Below are 10,874 nucleotides of genomic sequence, written 5' to 3'. Positions count from 1 at the left end.
TTTCTGTGCTATTTTTAGCCTCAGGCCTTTTTTATTCTCTCATTTATGGTACAGCAGCAGCTAAGTGGTATAGAGTCTACTAGGAGTGTGGAAGAAAACACCCCAAGCCAACTCAAAATCTGTAAGACGAAACAAACTTTCCCACCCTGGGGATCATACTCATTGACTGAGTGCCTACCAAACAGCAGGCCTCAGAAAGGTCACTGTTACCCTGGTTTCATAGACAAGAAAACAGACTTGGAGAAGTTAAGTGATTTGTTTAAGGCCATACACCTATTAGATAGTGAGGCTGAATTCACTTTGAACCCAGGTCCGTCTGGATATGAACTTCAGCTCTCTACACTGCATCCTCTTCTTTGAAGTGTGTTAGGGGAAAGAGTGCGGGCTGATGAGGAAGAGGCTAGCTCAACGTGGGATGAAAACAAGGGTTTTGGCACAGGCAGTATTTTATTATTTGTGCTCCAACACACCAGCCTTCAGAAAACAAAGTAAGACGGGGTAAAGGCAGGACTTCTGGACTTGGTGAGTCCAGATCATAGTGTGGCCACATGTTTGCCAAGTGCCTTCAGTTCCCTGCCATCGGTCCCTGGTTTCCTTCCAGAGGGGCTTAAAACAGCTGGTCCCTAACATCCCTATGAGCATTCTGGAACTTGGTAAAGAGTTACAAGTCTCTTCCTCAATAGGGTATGCTTTTCCCAGTTGGAAGAAACCTATCCTTTACTGGGAGCCAAATGCAAGCCACCTGAGTCTTCCCTTTCACAAAGACAGGGTCTTGCTATTAAGGGTCTCCCAGAAGAAAGGTTTCAGAACCCCTGTAAACAGAAGGCTCTTCTTCTAACTTCTTCTATTCCTTCCTGCTGTTTAAGCCTTCAGTACACTGACCTTTCATTAATGTACCTTTGTGTCCTATGAAAATATGGCCTCTCCTTCTCATGGCATAAAATGCTGATGTCAGTATTCTCGCACCAGGCTCTGCCCTTCACTGTGAAGTTGTCCTCAGGTGTACTCTCTAGATCCATCCACACTTTTCAACAGGATAGAGCTAGTAGAGACCAATGAAGACCTTACAACTATATTCTAAAAGCTGTGAAAGAATAGCCAGAAACTGAAGAATTATACACACACATAAACAAAATATCTCTCAATACAGTTCTTTTTCGGTTGGTATAGCTTTAGCACTAAATTTTCTTGAAGAAAAAATACTCCACTTGTCTTGAAGAACTATCTGATTGCACTAAGTGGCTTCTGGCCACTGTCCCGAAGGAAAACAGTAAGAGAAAACTTTCAGCATTTTCTCAATTCACTTATCATTTCCAGCTTCCTCCCCAGCAGCTCCTCCTGCCCTCCTGGTCTACCCCTTGGATTTTAGTGACACTGAACTCCGCGTGGCTCTCTGAACATGTTCTGCTGTCTCCAGCATCTGGGCTTCTTCCTCCTGGCACCCTCTCCTGAATGCCTCTCCCTTTCCACACAAGTATGTCCTACCCTCCTTTGAGGTTTGGGCATTGTCTCCACTACAAAGCCTTCTACCATTCAGGAGTCACTTGTATTTCTGTAGCATGGAGCACAGGGCAGGGCATTTGGTATGAACTCAATCAATACTTGTGGAATGGAAAGTAACTAACATAGGAACAAAAACAATAAAAAAAAAAGGGGTGCCTGGGTGGCTCAGTCGGTTAAGCGTCCGACTTGAGCTCAGGTCACGATCTCACAGTCTGTGAGTTCGAGCCCCGCGTTGGGCTCTGTGCTGACAGCTCAGAGCCTGGAGCCTGCTTCAGATTCTGTGTCTCCCTCTCTCTCTGACCCTCCCCCGTTCATGTTCTGTCTCTGTCTCAAAAATAAATAAAAACATTAAAAAAAAATTAAAAATCAGGACTTCAGAGAAACATTCCCTAAAGACCTCAGGAAGAAAGAAGATATGACAATTTTATGCATGCAAGTTCTAAGTTTTTGTTGGTATCTGAGCACCTACCACATGTCAAATACTGTGTGACTGAAGCTGTGACAGAAAATCCAACTAACAGTGACAGGCAATGAAGACATTTTATTCTTTCTGGAGGGAGGCAGGTATAGAGTTCACTAAGCAGCTCAATAGCATCATCAGGGACACAGGTTTTTATTGTTCTTCTCCACACATTCACGTTTCATCCAGGGGCTGGTCCTAATGGTCCTGGGATGGTTGCTACGGTTCCATGTCTTATCCCTGGGGCAGCTCTCTCCTGTCGTCAGCAAAGGATGCAAAAACCCACAGTGGCCTTCCTTCTATGCCACGTCAATGAGAACCAGGATGGGTGGTCATCTCTTTTTTCAGAAAAGGCTTGTAAAGGAAGTGCCCAGTGAGGGGAGAATGAACTTGCAGAGACAGTGTTGGTCTGCACAGAGCTGGGACGTCAGCGTCTGGCAAGCAAATCCACGTCTGGCCCACTGCCCTCCGGATCTGCATCTATTCTTTTGTTCTACAAAGTCAGTATCCAGAGGCCCAGCGAGGTTTTGAGAGAAGCAGGGACTTGTCAAGTGGTGGCAGGTTATGCCAGGGCTGCTGGCAGAGCAAGAATTCTTCATAAAGTTATTAAAATGGGCAAATACCACAAAGATGTTATTTCTAACGATTCTGACATCTCTTTCCGGTCTTGAGTCCTTGAAGTAAAATCCTCTGCTTCAGAAAGCGGCAGAACTTGGACTTCTGGGAGAAATCTGCTGCTACTTACTAATTTGTTTAGCTCAAATTGGGTGCTGGATGGTAAAGGTTCAGCGTCCCATTTCTTGGGCAATTTAATAACAAAAGCTAGTCAAATGAGCAAACTGGGATACTGTTTTAAAAGTTCAAGCCAGGGGCGCCTGGGTGGCGCAGTCGGTTAAGCGTCCGACTTCAGCCAGGTCACGATCTCGCGGTCCGTGAGTTCGAGCCCCGCGTCAGGCTCTGGGCTGATGGCTCGGAGCCTGGAGCCTGTTTCCGACTCTGTGTCTCCCTCTCTCTCTGCCCCTCCCCCGTTCATGCTCTGTCTCTCTCTGTCCCAAAAATAAATAAAAAACGTTGGAAAAAAAAAAAATAAAAAAAAAAAAAAAAAAAAAAAGTTCAAGCCAGATGGGGCACCTGGGTGGCTAGGTCGGTTAAGCATCCAACTTTGGCTCAGGTCATGATTTCACAGTTTGTGAGTTCGAGCCCTGCGTTGGGCTCTGGGCTGACAGCTCAGAGCCGGGAGGCTGCTTCAGATTGTGTCTCCTTCTGTCTCTGCCACTCCCCAGCTTGTAATCTCTCTCTCAAAAAATAAAAATAAATAAATAAAAGTTTAAACCAGAAAGTTTCCAAAATAAAACATTTTCTCACTATCTGTAGAGAAATATTTATTCCAAGAGAAACTGAGATAACAGGGACTGGAGACAGGAGAGCATGAGATAAATACATGAGTAGAGAAACGGGGGAGGGGGAGGGGGAGGGTGTGTGTGTGGGTACATTTAGGGTAAAAAAATAAGTACTTCTGCTCTTACGGGAAATGATTTTCTATTTTACTTGTATATCAAAGTCAACATAAATATACTAGCCAATGTTTAGAAGGATTTTGTATCATCTTAAGGAATAAAGAGAAGCACAATAAAAATTAAAAAAAAAATCACGCTTGGGAAATTGACCCCGGTGGTCTTGACTGCTCTGGGGTTTGCAGGGAATAGACATTTAAGCATCTCTGCCCATTGCAGTGCCAGCGTGGTCTTCTACTTGAGGGTGGGGTATTTTCTACCCAAGTCAGCACTCTTCTCTGCTGGGATGCTGAACACATGTCCGAAGGACTCCAGGAAAACGGCACAGCTGGGTTCAGGTACTGTTTCAAGACGTGCTTTTTTCTTCAACTTTGATAGTCATGAATGCTTTAAATGTCTTGATAGAGAAGGTCATATTTGGGAATATTCTGGGGATCAATAGGACTTTGGACAATAAGCTTTCCCCTCATTGCTCCTCGATAAATTACTTCAACCAAATCTATGAAGTCTTGCTTGGTTTTGAAACTTCCCACAAACTTAGTGTGATCGGGAGACCTAGAGAGCACGGGAGAAAAACAACCACGCTCAGAACTTTTAGCGATTTCTCGCTGCAGACCTTCAGGATAAATCAAATGAAGCACAGTTCTGATACTTTCTGTTCCTGAGGGAGACTTCAGACATAAAGCCCAACATTGATTTCTCCGTTTGTGAGTACAGGGCCCATTTGATACAGGATTAAACGCAGAGCCGTGGGCCACTGGGAGGGCATGTGAGCCCTACCAGGTGAAGAGCCTTCCCTTCAAAATCTACCTCAATTTCTTCTCAGTTCCTTATCAAGCAGAATTCCCTGAGCATTGGGATGGGCATAGTTGGTTGCCACTGCTGTTGGCCTTGCTGTGCAGAACCCGTTAACTGGTCACCGTCTCTGAGTTCCCCTCACTTATACTTTTGAGTGGGGGGTACAAAATCGTTTTTTTTCCCCTATTTCAAACATCGGTTATGTTTATTACAGAAATTTTTTAGAAAAAAACATTACCAGTGAGGTCAAAGGCCGCATTTTGGTACATATTGTTCCAAAGCGTGTGTGCGTGTGTATACACACGTGTGTTTCTTTTTTCAAAATCATGGTAATTATATCACGCAAACTATTTTGTAATGTTCCAACTAACATAAAACCTCTCTCTTTCAAAGTCATTAAACTTGTATTTACAACATCATATGAAACTGACATCTAGTGTCCTTCTGTGAACATCTAGTTTCTTTCCAAGTATTTTGCTTTCTAAATAATGGTGGGATGAATATTTAGGCAGCCAATTTTGCCCACTTTCATGATTATTTCCCTTTAGATAAATTCTTGGAAATGCAATTGCTAAGTTAAAATTTTTACATATTTAAGTTGGCAAATAGTGTCATAAATCACATTTTAAAAAGACTGCACCAGGGGGGTGCCTGGGTGGCTCAGTCGGTTAAAAGTCCCAGGTCATGATCTCATGGTTGTGAGCCCTGTGAGGGGCTCCACACTGGGCATGGAGCCTGCTTAAGATTCTCTCTCTCCCCCTCCCTCTGCCCCTCCCTACCTTGCGCATGCTCTCAAAAAAAAAAAAAAAAAAAAAAAGATTGCATCAAATTAACTTCTATCACCTGTATCCTAGGAGAATAAACAGCTTTAAAATAAAACAGGTAATGGTTAATGCACTTTCAAGTAGATAATGACAAAACAGATACACAGATCTAAACAAGCAGACACCTGAACCACATTGAGAAGTGTTAAGAATTATGGACACACTGAAAATACATGTTGAGTGCTAGGATGCTGACTGGATACAACGGAAGGTGTTAAAGATTCCATGGTGCTTATTCTTGACAGAATTGAAGAATGACATCAGAATTCTCTGAGTGGCAGAAGATAGGACACTTGGCCAGAGAGAAACATGTCTCAGTTTGCCGGAAGGAACACTTCTTTCATAAATGCAGCCTACCAGTCCCAAAAGTTTAAGAACAATGACACATTTTGTTTTAAATGAAATTCCTAAGAAACTTTTAAAAAAGCTGTTCTATATTCTCTACACCAAAGGATAGTTAGTGCTGCACAAACTGTTCAATTGTTTCCTACTTACGTAGGAGGTTAACATTTGCCAATCATACTGGATACGCTGTCATTTTTGTGCCAAAGTTTCACATGACCAAGGAGTGGGTCACCTGAGGACACAGAACCAACGCAGGGCTCACAGAGCCACCCTCATAGGCAGGTGAGTTACTGGAACTGCTTGGTTGAAAGAACCCCTCACAGCTGCAATGACTTCAGTTCAATCTAACTTACCCATAATCCACTTTCATGTGCTGCCCATTGAAGAAGAACACAGTAGATGGAATATAACTGATGTCAAAATAGTGCGTGTAAACGGGAGTTTGGTCCACATCTACCAGATATATAGCAGCCATTTTACTCAGGTCAGAAGACGTCTTAGAAAGCTGCAAATAGAGACATGTAGGTTACAATGAGAGAGGCAGCTAAATCTCCCCTGAGTTCCACATTAGACACAATGTAACCTTATCATTCAGACAGGGCCCTGGGTAAACTGTGTGAATACATTTCTCTCTCTTTTTTTTTAAATTGATTTTTGGTTGTAAAAAACTTTTATAAACTTCTTATAGATTTATGAAATCCATGTTCGCTTAAACAAAAACAACTCAGAAATATACACGGCAGACACTGAAATTCCCCCCAATCTCCTGCCTTCCAATCCCCCCTTAAATGATAATCATAATAAAAACAGTGAAGGCTTGTCTGGCAGTTATTACACGTTAAGTGTCCAAAGTGCTTTATGCTTATTAACTCATTTGATCCTTACAACATTCATATGAGGTTATTATAGTCCCCACTTCTTGGATGAGGAAACTGGGTAATCTGCCCCTGGTCACACAACTTTAAGCAGTACAGCTGGGATTTGAACTTGGGCAGCTTGGCTTCAGTCTATACTCTTGGCCTTTGATATTCCCTTCCCTCTATGGCTGAGGGTATAATCCTCTGGCCCATTCCTCCCTCAGATTAACACATCAGCATTCATATTTAATCACAGAAATAAAGATTCTTATACTGGATCCACACTGTGTGTGGCAGCAATAGAAATGGTGCGAAGAGGTGTTAGTTCTGGGATCAGTCTCTCTCTATAACAGAGACAAGAATAACCACACTTTGTCCCATACTCCCCTCCCTACTCATCAGAGTATGAAGACGTGTTATGAAATCAGATTACCATCAGGCACACACTGGAGGCACCACACTGGAAAAGCTTATTTGCAGGCAGAGAAAAAGAAGTTCGAACCCCAGCTCTGCAAGTCACCTGACGTCCCTGGCATTCATCTCCCTGTGTGGGAGTAGTTACAGTGATGGTAATTATTCCACTGTTGTGAGCACAGAGTAAATAAGTGTTTCTGGTCCTCTAGTGCTCTGTTGGTGAAACTGAACTTGGATGGCTACTGGTGGGGAGGGACGTCTAGGACAGATTCAGCAGGATCACGGGTTTGGGGGCTTAGCTCAGGGCAGGCATATGACCAGCTACTAGTGAAAGCGTGCCAGCAAATGAAAAGCAGTATCTCCAGGCCCGGCCACTGCCTTTCATGCACTTTGTAGATGTTGAAGTGAGAACATACAGATTTTTAATAAAAACCATTTATTTAAAAAATTCACGGGGCGCCTGGGTGGCGCAGTCGGTTGAGCGTCCGACTTCAGCCAGGTCACGATCTCGCGGTCTGTGAGTTCGAGCCCCGCGTCAGGCTCTGGGCTGATGGCTCGGAGCCTGGAGCCTGTTTCCGATTCTGTGTCTCCCTCTCTCTCTGCCCCTCCCCCGTTCATGCTCTGTCTCTCTCTGTCCCAAAAATAAATAAAAAACGTTGAAAAAAAAATTAAAAAAAAAAAATTCACTTACAATATCATCTAGCTGCAGACAGACTGGATCCTCATCTCTCCCAAATCGGAGAACCAATACCTTCTCTGCAGTACTTTTTATTGCTTGGTCTACTTCTTTTTTGCTAGTTAGCTTGGGCAACAGAAAGCTCATCTTGCCATAATCCAAATATTTATCCTTACTGTCAGTCCTGAAATACAGTTGCAATATTTAAAGACAGATTAAGTGCATGAGTCCTAATTAAAAAAAAAAAAAAAAAAATTTGTAGTAGTTAATACACATATATTTTATTCTCAGAGGAAAGAAATAGTTTGATACAACATAGTATCACAACAGTAAAAAAAACCCCAACACACTAAATGCACAAACTGCTGGCAAGTCCACCAGCTTGAAAAGAAACATAAATACAAAAAGGCGTACTGTGGGGGCGCCTGGGTGGCTCAGTTGGTTGAACCTCCGACTTCAGCTCGGGTCATGATCTCACAGTCTGTGAGTTCGAGCCCCGCGTCGGGCTCTGTGCTGACAGCTCACAGCCCAGGGCCTGTTTCAGATTCTGTGCCTCCCTCTCTCTCTGACCCTCCCCCATTCATGCTGTGTCTCTCTCTGTCTCAAAAATAAATAAACGTTAAAAAAAAAAATTTCAAAAAGGCGTACTGTGAAAAATCTCCCTCCCTCTCTCTGCCCTCAACTGGCCCTGTTAGTACTGGCCTGTTTCTCCCCACACAGCAGGTAGCTACTTTCATTAATTTCTCATGTATCTTCCAGTTTTGTTATGCATTTACAAAAACATACAAATGTGCATTCCTATGTTTTTTCCCTCTTTTACCCCAAAGACAGGCTATTCTATCTGCCAGGGTTCTAGCAGGAGAAAGATAACATTCTCAAATTTGGTAATTTCGAAAGATTTTCATTAAGGCAGGGTACAGGCACACACCAGGTACAGTGCTGTACTTGGGCTAGTAAGAGCAGGGCGCTGTTCCCACCCTGAGGCCTGAAGGAGCTACAGCAGGGAGTAGTTAGCACAAGTGTGTGGTGGGGAACGCCGGGTGGAGAAGGCTGTCGTATAGGAGGTCAGCCTGCAGTTAAGGGATGCAGCCACTCTTCTCCGTCTGTCTGATCTCTTCCTAATGTGCCCACTGGGTGACTCACACTGGAACCAGAGGGCAGGGGAGATGCAGAAGGCATCCAAGTCTCGTGGTCCTGGAGCAGTCTAGAGAAGGAAAGAGTGCATCTGGAGAGGCAAATGACAGATGTCCGGCACACATACTCTACCCACTCTTCTTCACTTTGCGCTTTTTTACTTAGCATGCATAGACCTTCCCATATCTATACACACGTTGTCACAGAGACATACTATTTCACACACGCACCACACTTTTAAAACCGTCTTTTACTGATTAAGTATTATCATGAGTCTTGGCTTAAAGATTCTTGGTGCATATGTTATTAGATGCACCCCCCACCCCCACGTGACAAACAGATGGATTAAGAGTGTGTGTGAAAACCACAAAATAAACAAATCATAAAATACTCAGATAAAAGGGACCTAATCCAATTCCCTCATTTTATAGACTTGTTTGCTTATAGTTTTGGTTCTAGCTACAGCACGGACTAGAATCAAAGCCACCAAATTTCTTTCCTTCTAAAGTTTTTTATTTTATTTTAGAGGGAGAGAGAGAGCGTGCAAGCGGGGGAGAGAGAATCTTAAGCAAGCTCCACACTCAGCACGGAGCCCATCATGGGGCTCGATCCCACGACTCTGGGATCATGACCTGAGCCGAAATCAAGAGATGGATGCTTAACTGCCTGAGCCATGCAGGTGCCCCCAAGCCACCAAATTTCTACTGCAGTGTTCCTTCTGCTATAATAAGCTCCTGTTCTCATGGTTGAGAAACTCTATTTTTGAGTCCATCCAGAAGAACTCCACCAAGGTACTTGATATTTTATATTTGGCCCCCAAGTTGGCTAATGCTATGAAAAGGGAGGATTTCTTTATGTGTGTGTGTGTATGACAAGTCACATTTTAAGACAAGAGTTAATAAAAATGTATATAGGAAATGAAATTGTTCCTGTAATAAGTCATACTTTAAACAGGCAAGCTGATTGCTAGGAAGGACTTCCTCAAATGTCAGTAGCAGAAAAAATTACTGATAAAAGGGAAAGTCAAAGTGAGGATGGATCTATCCCACCCTAGAATTCAAACAGCAACTCCAGTTCTGATAAAGAGGAGGAAAACTAAAGCCACACCTAAGAAAATGTCCATAGCAAGGGATACCAACAGAGACTTCACAAAAGAAGAGGTACAAATAGGCAAAAATATTTGGAAAGTTAAGCTTTACTAGTAAACAAAGAAAAGCAAATGGAAGATTATTTAACAAAGCCATTAAGTTGGTAAAGATGAAACAATATTGCAAGAGTGTGAATAAAGGGCCACACATTCTTACTTGCTGCTGGAATGCAGAGAAGCAAAAACTTTTCCAGAAAGAAAACAATTTGAGCAACAACTCCATTTCTGAGAATTAACTTGACACGTCCACAATGATTTATCACATTCTTAAGGTGAAAAACTGCAAACAACTTAAATAGCCCAAAATAGGAGATTGGAAAAAAATGATAGTACAGTCCTGGAACATACTATTACACAGCTGCTAAATACTGTTACAGATGAACATTTCACATACTGAAAAGTTCTCATGATAAATAAGTTACAAAACAGTATTTAAAGTGTGATCCCACTGCTGTACAAAACCCAATACAAATGTATACATTTACATAGAAATAACTGGAAATAAATATCCCAAAACACATAGTGGTTATCTCTGTCAGTGAACAGACAGGTGACTTTTATTTACATCGGAGTTAGAGTCTTCTTCCAAACTATTCGATATATATACATACTTAATATATATATATGCTTAATGATGCCTGTGGTTGGGCTGCTCCTGGCCCACAAGTGCTAGGGCAAACGACACCTACTTTCTTTGTACAAGTCACCTCCTTCTCTTCCACTTGACTGTTCGCAACCCCGACCGCTTCTCCGAAATGTCGGCACACAGGCGGTTCCCGTCTTCTACACCAAAAGCAGCAACCCTAACTCAAAGTAACCCAGGGGCTGCTGCCTCCCAACTCTGGCGGAACCACTTATAAAACCGGAAACGGAAAAAGAATACTCACTGGCAAGTAGATAAACTTGCGGTCCTTCCCCTCAATAGTCCCAACAAGCCCACGAGATTATTCGTTACTCTAGTCACCGCCCACTTTGCCCGTCTTTGACAGGAAGCCGAGCGTCACTTCCGCCCTTATTAAACATGACCGACCTCCTTCCCTTTCTTCTTAGAGCCGAGGCGGGGCCTCGCCTTTCAGGCTAACTATGATTGGTCGCGATGAGCCTCGGAAATGTCTCTGACGAGGGTTCCAGAGGAGGATACTCTAGCGTTGAGTGCTTGGTTGCTTTCTATACCACACTTGGCGCCAGGAACTGGCGGTTTC

At 43.1% G+C, this 10,874-nt stretch overlaps 1 protein-coding gene across 4 annotated transcripts; it reads right to left on the bottom strand.

The window, feature by feature from the left end:
• Positions 1–3,332: 3,332 nt before the first annotated feature.
• On the bottom strand, positions 3,333–10,742 carry TXNL4B (thioredoxin like 4B). 4 transcript variants are annotated; one of them, XM_042920850.1, is made up of 5 exons: positions 10,560–10,742; positions 8,320–8,595; positions 7,407–7,575; positions 5,798–5,949; positions 3,333–4,032 (listed from the first exon to the last, which is right to left on the bottom strand). In XM_042920850.1, exons 3-5 carry the CDS (start codon positions 7,536–7,538, stop codon positions 3,867–3,869), a joined length of 450 nt encoding a protein of 149 aa, XP_042776784.1. In that variant the 5' UTR covers positions 7,539–7,575; positions 8,320–8,595; positions 10,560–10,742; the 3' UTR covers positions 3,333–3,866. The 4 variants fall into 4 exon arrangements, with proteins under 4 accessions (XP_042776784.1, XP_042776785.1, XP_042776783.1 ...); XM_042920851.1 differs by lacking the exon at positions 10,560–10,742 and adding an exon at positions 10,362–10,549; XM_042920849.1 differs by lacking the exon at positions 8,320–8,595.
• Positions 10,743–10,874: the final 132 nt, after the last annotated feature.

This window comes from Panthera leo, chromosome E2 (assembly GCF_018350215.1).
Source record: "Panthera leo isolate Ple1 chromosome E2, P.leo_Ple1_pat1.1, whole genome shotgun sequence".
NCBI lineage: Eukaryota > Metazoa > Chordata > Mammalia > Carnivora > Felidae > Panthera > Panthera leo.
This window is presented reverse-complemented; position numbering and strand designations above follow the sequence as displayed.